This window comes from Plasmodium gallinaceum (assembly GCF_900005855.1).
Source record: "Plasmodium gallinaceum strain 8A genome assembly, contig: PGAL8A_v1_61, whole genome shotgun sequence".
Classification (NCBI taxonomy): Eukaryota; Apicomplexa; class Aconoidasida; order Haemosporida; family Plasmodiidae; genus Plasmodium; species Plasmodium gallinaceum.
The window spans coordinates 114,713-123,899 of NW_021628220.1; the positions used below are offsets into that span (position 1 = coordinate 114,713).

A 9,187-nucleotide genomic window follows, 5' to 3' on the forward strand; every position below is an offset into this window, starting at 1 on the left:
TATATAAAGAAAAAAAAATTTTTTTTTTTTTTTTTTTTTTTTTTTTTTTTTGTTATCACTTTTAATATTTATTAAAAATAAAAATGAAAATAGAAGTACAAAAAATATACAAATTATAAGTAATAAATATAAGATAATTTATAAAAAACATATTTTTTTTTTTTTTATGTTATAGTTAAAATTTTGAACACTTAAAAAAAAAATAAAATGGTATGATAATTTTTTTTGATTAACATATATATATATATATATATATATAATTTTGATGTAATAAATTTTTATGTTCCACTTAGTAAGCTTCTAATTATATTTTCTTTAGCTGATGAAATTGCTTGATTAAGCGGTGTATGTTCTTGTAGATCTCCTTCATGCATATATAATCTATTAATAATTACATTAGGATTAGTTTCCATTATTATCCCACTATCTGCAATTTCGTCTAAAATTAAATAAACAGAATCTAATTTATCAATTAGTTGTCTCTTTCCTATTTGATTATTTGTTATATTATTTAATGCTTTTTCAACAGTTTGTATAATTTCATGTAGGATGATTTCATTGTCATTTTCATCACCAATAATATAAATATTTACATCGTTAATTGGTAAACATAGAATTATATATTTATTTAAAATAACAATTTCAACTTCATTAGAGTTAAAACCTAATTTTTTAACTTTCTCTGTTATATCATTTTCAAATAATTTTTGATCTTCTACCGTTTTAAAATTATTATATATATCTTCACAGTTATAATTTATTGATTCTTTACTACTAATAAGATTATTTAATTTATCTTCTCCTTTAAATGATAGTTTATCATTGTAATATTTTACTGCAATTCTTTTTCCATCTGTATCTAATATTACTATTGCTTCCAATTGTTTTATTGATATACTTTTCATTGTATTTTTTTAGTTTTAAGAATAAAGTACAAATTACTCTTTATATAAATTATTTATGCATAATATGGTATATGAGAAGTTATAAAACTTTATTATTTTACTAAAATATATTTTTTTTTAAGGTTTTCCACACATATAATTTTAACTAGAGTTTTTTTTTTTTTCCTTTTTTTTTTTTTTTTTTTTTTCATAAAAAAATTAAAAAATATGTTATAAACATATATATATATTTTTTAATAATTTGACAAAATCTTTTTTTTTTTTTTTTTTTTTTATTATTATTGTAATAAATAATAGACCTTAATATTTGTTTTATTTAAATAATAAAGAAAAAAACAAATTATTTGTTAATACTAAAAATTATTATATTTATACTTGTTTTAAACATATAACAATTAATATATTTTCTATAAATTTTTAATTTTACTAATAATTTTAAAAATGTTTAAATAATAATTCATATCACTGAAAAACAATTTAATAAAAAAGCATAGATATATATATATATTTTTTTTTTTTTTTCTGTACATATTTAAATGTTATTTTTGTTTAAAAAAATTTTGTTTTAACGCTTTTACAGTTTTAGTAATTCTAATTTTTTATATAAAATAATGAAAACTTATTTTAAAGGATTATATATATTAAATATATATATATATATATAAATAAAATATTATATTTTCACTTCATTTAAAAATATCAGCTTTTGTTTTATATTTTCTTTTTTAAATAGGAAATTCAAATAACTTTTTATTTTTTCGTATATAATTTTTTTTTTTTGTTTACAATTTATTTAATATATTTATTGTATTTTTTTGCATATTTTTATTTATTTTTTCGTTTAATAGTTTTTTTTAGCTATATTTCCTTTATCTTTTTGATCTTATTATTAACCTATTTACTTAGTTTTAGTTAATGTTTTCATCTTTAATAAAGAATTTTATTTTTTTTTAAAATAAAAGAACTATTTTTTTTTTTTTGAATTTATAATTTAAATCTAAAGTTATTTTTAAAATTATATTTTAAAATATGGCTCATTTATATGAAGAAGTTAATAAGAAAAGAAAATATTATGATAGATCTTTGTGTAATGATTATGATGATTGGTTAAAAAAAATACAATTTTCAAAAACAGTTTACATTGGAAATTTATCCATATATACAACTGAACAACAGATTTATGAGGTAAATTCAAATGACTTTGTAATATGAATTTTAATAATATGCATCTTATTAATTTTTAAAACTGTTCTGATATAAGAAAAAAAAAAAAAAAAAACATTTATAATTTATATATATATATATATATATAATTAAAGAAAAATATAATAATTTTTAAATGGAGTGATTATAATAGTTAAAATGATAAATATGCATAGAATAATATTTTAATAATATATATATATATATATATATATATATATATATATATATATATTCTTTTTTTTTTTAGCATATGAGTAAGTCTGGTGATATTGAAGATATAATTATGGGATTACATAGAAAAGAAAAGTCTCCTTGTGGTTTTTGTTTTGTAATTTATAAAAAAAGAGAAGGATATATAAGAGCTGTTAATTTTCTTAATAATTCAATATTAGATGGAAGGATAATAAGAGTTGATGAAGATTTAGGAATTATAGGAAGGAGAAAATATGGGAGAGGGAAAACTGGAGTTCAAAAAAGAGATGAAAGAAATAAGTTTTATGATGAAGATAGACCAGCAGTTTTAGACAATTTAGCAAGTTATAATACAACAAAAAAAAGAAAATTTAATAATTTTAATACATATTATGATAGAAATGTTAAACAAAGGAGATCAACTAATTACACATTATATCCAAATGATCAAAAAAATAATAAATTTGTAAATTTAAAACCAGCAGTAACTTTATATCCAAATGTACAACATTTAATGAGTTATAGAAATAAAAATGATAAATTATCTAATTTTCAATTTAAGAAAGATAGTAAAAGAAATATATAATTTTTAATTACTTTATAAAATATTATTGTATCTTATTAATGTTGACCTAATCTTCTTATCATTTTTATTATTTTATTTAAATTATTTTTTTTTTTCATTACATATATATATATATATATATATATATATATATATATATATCTTAATTTGAATATTTTAAAATTAAAAAAAAATCATAAATATATTTATATATAACAATACATTTTTTAAATTAGCTATTAATTAATTAACGTTCATAAAAAATATTTTATTGAAAGATCATTCTAAATTAAAAAAGAGGAAAAAAAAAAAAAAAAAAAATGACAAATTTATAAAGAATAAATAAAAAAAGTAATATTTAAATTATTTCTAAGAAAAAATAATTTTTTTCTTATATTAATGTAATAAATTTTACACAACTCTTAAAAATGTTAAATATGATAAAAAAAAAAAATTAAAAGTTTTTTTTTTTTTTTTTTTTTTCATTGTTACAATGGAAATATTAAAAATATTTTAAAATAATATTATATAAGCGGTCAAAGTCTTTTATGCCCTTTTTTAGTTCAAAATCTATTATGGTGTAATTACTATTTTTAAAAAAATTAATAATAGGTAAATATATAGATTCATATGAGTTTAACCTATGTTTAATTACTTCTTCATTATCATCACTTCTTTTAGTTAAGTTTGCATTACCATTACAAGTATTACATTCTTTTGATGGTAGAATTGGTGGCATATCAAATTCATTTTCTTGAATATTTGCAACATTAAAATTATTATCACATATATTACATAATCTTCTTCCTAATAATTTTTTTATTAATATATGTTTAGGCAAATATATATTAATAAATAAATCTATAGTTGTAATTTTAATTAACTCTTTACTTTGTAAAATATTTCTTGGAAATCCATCTAATATAAATCCTTTGTATTTATTTAATGAATTTTTGATTTCTTCATCGACAATATTTACAATTAAATTATCTTCTACTAAATTTCCACTTTTAACTATTTTTTTTATTTCCTTACCTAAATTTGATTCCTTTTTTATTTCATTTCTTAAAATATTTCCAATGTTAATATGTTTTATTTTTTCTTTTTTTGATAAAATTTCAGCAAATGTCCCTTTACCAACTCCTGGAGCACCAAAGAAAACAATTTTCATGATACCACTTTAAAAAAAAACAGGAATTAATTTTTTTAATTTACTTTTCTTTTTTACATATTGCATGTAATCGAGTTAATATTAATTATCCAATATTTTTTAATAATCAAAACAATTTTATATTTTTTATTTTTTTTATAAATTGATGTAAAAGGGTATAAATATATTAATAGCCTTATATTTATACGAAAAGGGGTAAAATACGAAAATATATTTTGAATATTTATATTTTTATTTAAAATTTTTATACTTAAAAAAACAAAATTGATAAAAATGTATTAAGATTATAAAAAATATTAACAATTAAAAATAAATATTTTTTACAAAAATTTAAAAAGACTTTAAAAACATTGAGAATTTATTACTTTTTTTTTTTTTTTTCTTTAATATAAAAAAAAAAAAAAAAAAAAAAAATAAAATAAAATAAAATAAAAATAAGAAAACAATAAAAAAAAAAAAATATAATTCATTAAATATAGTTCTTAAAATTTGTTATTAATTAATAAAGAATTAACTGATTATATAAGAAAAATATAATAGAAGGTTTAAATATTCTTTAATATTTATTATTTTTCATACATACAATTTAATTTTTATTATATGTTCTATTATTATTTATAATATTGTTAGAGTATCTTTTTATTATATTATATATATATATATATATATATATATATATATTTATTTATTTATTTATTTTTTTATAACTATTTATATTTTTCCCATGATTTATTAAAAATTTTTTTATAGAATGTTTTAACTAGAATGTGTTCCTCTAATTTTTTAAAAAAAAAATTATATATATTCTCATAATACTTAAAATTTATTTATTTATTTTTTTTTTTTATTATCCTCTTTTTTATTTATTCATATATATAATCTGATATTAAATAATTTAAATTTTTTCTGAAAGATCTAAATAAATCATAATTAATTTTTTGAAAAAATTTTTTAATATAAAAAGTGAAAGCATTATAATTATTAGAACATAAATTTTCATAAAAAGAAAAATCATTAGGAATAAAAAATAGGTTGTAGAATTTATCAATTTTTTTATCATTAGCAAATTTTGATAGAATTAATATATTTTCAAAGGAATTTAAAACTATGTGTGGTTTTGGAAGACAATAATCAGTAAAATTATTTTTAAAATATTTTAAAAAAATATTATAAAAATGAATAGCTTGTTTATAAGAAAAAAAAATAGGTATATATTTTTTATTTTCTGTTTCTAATTGTATAATTAACGAATTAGATTTTTCCTCTTGTTCAATAGTATATGTTATGAAAATATTAGGAGATAACTCAATTTTTGTTTCTTTTTTTAGATTTTTATAAAATAATTCATAAAAATTTTTTTTTATAAAAGATTTATGTAACTTAATTCTATTTATATAATAAATTGGTGTTCCATAAAAAATATTTTTATTTTTTAAAACATTTTGAAGTTCTTTATAATTAGGTATTAAAACAAAATCTATTTTAGATTTATAAGAATTTTTAATCTTGAAAAAATATTCTAAATTTGTTAATTTTATTTTTGACCCAAAAAATAGTTTATTTTTTTTTTTTTCCATTAAATTTTTACTAAACAAATATAATATATCATCTTTGTAAGCTTCAGCAGTTTTCATATCAAAAAAAAAAATACTTATACAATTATTGTTATGTATATTATCCAAGTTTATTTCTTTTCTTCTTTTTTCTTTATTTTTAATTAGAGGAAATAAAAAGGTATCCCTTTCCCATACTATGTCATAAAGATAATCACTATTTTCATTAAAATCAATCTTTCTTTTTTTTTCTTTTTTCTCATTTTCATCATCTAAATTAAATGATAATATAATTTCGTCAAATTCATTAGTTATTACAAATAAAGGAATATTTTCTAAATTTTTCAATTCATATTTGTTTTTATTTTTTTTCTTAAAAATAAAATTTAGTTTTTTTAATACTTTATACTTCTTAGCATAAAGCTCATTTTTTATAGGTATTAATTTTACATGGTTGTTTAGTGCTATTATTTTTTTGCTATTTACAAAATATAATTTAAAGATGTATACCAATATAAAACCAGTTAAACATATTAGATGCATTTTACTTTGCTGTTTTATAATAACATCCAATAATTTCTAACATTTCAAGTTGAAAAAAATGAAAAAAAAAAAAAATTAAATAAAAACAATGGAATTTATTTTTCACCCTTTATGAATATTTGTTTTTTTTTTTTTTTTTTTTTTTTTTTTTTAAATTTTTTTTGTTTTTTAATTTTATTTATATAATATATATATATATATATATATATATATATAATTTATTNTTTTTTTTTTTTTTTTTTTTTTTTTTTTTTTGAAATTATTTGAATTTTGTGAAAAAAGAAAAAAATAAATTAAATTAAGTACATAAAAAAATAATTTTAGTTTAATTTTTGTTTTTCCTTTTTTTTATATAGTGATGTAATTTCTCTTTTTTTCTTTTTTCTTTTTTTGTAAATTTTGTTTGTTTTTTTATTTTATTAGTTTTGTAAAAGAAAAAAACTATAATTATATTTTATTATTATTTTTTTTTTTTTTTTTTTTAAATTTTGTTTGTTTTTTAATTTTACTTATATAATATATATATATATATATATATATATATATATATATATATATATATTTATTTATTTATTTTCTTTAAAGAATATTTAATTTTTTTTTTTTTTTTTCATTATGATAAAATGAGTGAATATATATTTGGATCTTTTCTAAGTAGATTAGATAATATAAGGTATAATTTATTAAATATATTTAATGACATTAAACTTGATGATAATTATATAAGGAATATTAGATTAAATATAAGAAGAAAATTTGATATATTAATTGATAAATGCTTACCATCAAAAATAATAGAAGATAAACGATTTATAGTATTAATTGAAAAAAAAAAGAATTACGATCATTTTCGTTGTCCTATATGTATGTTAATATTATATAAGCCAGTGAAAACAAAATGCTCACATATATTTTGTAAGGAATGTATAGAAAAAGTTTTAAAGAAATTTGATTATTGCCCTATGTGTAGAAACAATATAAAATATGTTGAATTAGAAAATGTAAGTATAAATTTTTTAGGAAGTGAATATGAAAATATAAAGATAAGATGTGTAAATTGTAGAAATATTACAACAATAAAAAATTATGAAAATCATTTACTAAATGAATTAAGAAATAATTATAATAGTAATTACAATGATATAAATAATGATAATAATAATAATACTACTACTACTACTACTAATAATAATAATAGTAATAACAATAATAATAATAATAATAATAATAATAATAATAATAATATTAATACCACTACTACCACTACTACTACTACTACTACTACTAGTAATAATAATAATATTAATAAGATAAGTAATAATAATAATAATAATTCTACCACTTCTGGTAATAATAATAGTAATTATAATGACATTAATAATAATCAAAATAATAAGAAGAATTTAAATACGCATAGAAATAATTTTCAGGAAGTTAGTAATTCGTGTATTAAGAATTTAGATTTTTTTTTTAATAGAAAATTAAAAATAGAAGAAATGAATGAATTAATAGAATTTCTATATCAAAATGGGTTAAATAGTACTATACAAAGTTTTCATCTTATATATGGAGAAAAAAGAAATGATGAATATTTGTATGAAAATAGACAAATAGAAGAAATAGTTTGTGAGACTTTTCTTATTGTAAAAGTTAAAAAAAAAAAATTAAAAGAAAAAGTTGCTTCTTATAAATATAATAGTTTATATAATGATAAGAAATTATCAAAAAGTTATATAAAAAAGGGTTCTTTATGTTATAATAATAATAGAAAATACGAAAAAAAAGTTACCAACGCATATAATACAGTTTATAACAGAGGGTCATATATATTTGAAGATTATAAATTATATCAAGAAAAAATGATAAATAACAATAAAGATAATAAATATATATTTTTTCTCTTAGAATATAACTCAGAAAATTTATTTTTTACTTTATTTAACAATTTTCCAAATATAAAAAATTTACATAAGATGAAATTAGTAATTTATAAAAAAATAAAAGATGAATCACAGAATAATTATAAAGTAAATGAGTTAAATGAATTTCTTTCCACATTAAAAAAAAAAAAAAATTCAAAAACATTTCATAAATATTTTTATAGTTCTTTTCATTTATTTCATGATATTATCTTCTCATATATAAAAAATGGTTATTTTTTAAAAGAGAAAGAATATCGTTTTAAAAATAAATATATAAGAGATTATGAATTATTATTTATATTTTTTTATTTAAAATATGAATATAATATCCCTAGAAATTTAGAATATCATTTATTGTATTCTGAAGAATTTATAACAAAAATTTTAAAAAATGAAGTATGTGATCGTTTTGTTTTCGTAAGTAATATCTATACTTATAAGCCAGATGACAATGATTATAATGACAGGAATGATGGATATAAAAATACTCATATATATAAAAATAAAAAGGATGATATAAATATGCATTTAATATTAAAAATACAAAATGGAAAATTAAAAAGTGAATTAAATGACAAGGAGAAATTGAAAAAAAAACCTTTTTTAAATAATATAGAAAATTATTATGATATAAATGATATCTGTTATTTTATTTTTTCGTATTCTTCAAATGGTTTTCATTGGGATGTTAAAAAATCAGTAAACTTTCTAATTAACAAAAAACTAGAATATAAATCAATAAAAGTATTTTTTGACATTGATAAATTAATACTTTTTTTTTGTCATATAAGAAATAAAAAATACAATCCAATTTTATGGAATTCTAGGAAATTTTTACAATATATGTTAAATTTTTGCTGTGACTAATAATAACAAAAAAAAAAATAATATTTTCTTTCAAGATTAAAAATTTGTTATTTTTTATTTGTATATACCATATATTTTAAATGATAAAAGCTCATAAAAGCATAAACTTTTCCTTTAAAAAAAAAATTTTTTTTTTTTTTTTTTTTTTTTCTCTTATATCTTAAATAAGAAATAAAGAAAAAAATAAGTTGTAACATCAATAAATAGTAATTTTTCAAGTGGTCTTGATGTTTGTCTTTTTTTTTTTTTTTTTTTTTTTTTTT

The 9,187-nt window shown here is 15.5% G+C and overlaps 5 protein-coding genes across 5 annotated transcripts; 2 read left to right on the plus strand and 3 right to left on the minus strand.

Annotated features, from left to right (window-relative positions):
* Positions 1-278: 278 nt before the first annotated feature.
* On the minus strand, positions 279-905 carry PGAL8A_00088800 (coatomer subunit zeta, putative; the record flags this gene model as incomplete). Its single annotated transcript, XM_028671422.1, has 1 exon — positions 279-905. The coding sequence occupies one exon, from the start codon at positions 903-905 to the stop codon at positions 279-281; it is 627 nt and encodes a 208-aa protein (XP_028526006.1).
* Positions 906-1,934: 1,029 nt separating this feature from the next.
* PGAL8A_00088900 (nuclear cap-binding protein, putative) lies at positions 1,935-2,889 on the plus strand (the record flags this gene model as incomplete). Its single annotated transcript, XM_028671433.1, has 2 exons — positions 1,935-2,090; positions 2,359-2,889. The coding sequence occupies 2 exons, from the start codon at positions 1,935-1,937 to the stop codon at positions 2,887-2,889; spliced, it is 687 nt and encodes a 228-aa protein (XP_028526007.1).
* A 481-nt stretch (positions 2,890-3,370) lies between these two features.
* GAK (GTP:AMP phosphotransferase, putative) lies at positions 3,371-4,039 on the minus strand (the record flags this gene model as incomplete). The annotated part of the gene is made up of 1 exon (XM_028671444.1): positions 3,371-4,039. The coding sequence occupies one exon, from the start codon at positions 4,037-4,039 to the stop codon at positions 3,371-3,373; it is 669 nt and encodes a 222-aa protein (XP_028526008.1).
* An 863-nt stretch (positions 4,040-4,902) lies between these two features.
* On the minus strand, positions 4,903-6,135 carry PGAL8A_00089100 (conserved Plasmodium protein, unknown function; the record flags this gene model as incomplete). The annotated part of the gene is made up of 1 exon (XM_028671455.1): positions 4,903-6,135. The coding sequence occupies one exon, from the start codon at positions 6,133-6,135 to the stop codon at positions 4,903-4,905; it is 1,233 nt and encodes a 410-aa protein (XP_028526009.1).
* A 623-nt stretch (positions 6,136-6,758) lies between these two features.
* Positions 6,759-8,924, plus strand: PGAL8A_00089200 (RING zinc finger protein, putative; the record flags this gene model as incomplete). The annotated part of the gene is made up of 1 exon (XM_028671466.1): positions 6,759-8,924. One exon carries the CDS (start codon positions 6,759-6,761, stop codon positions 8,922-8,924), a length of 2,166 nt encoding a protein of 721 aa, XP_028526010.1.
* Positions 8,925-9,187: the final 263 nt, after the last annotated feature.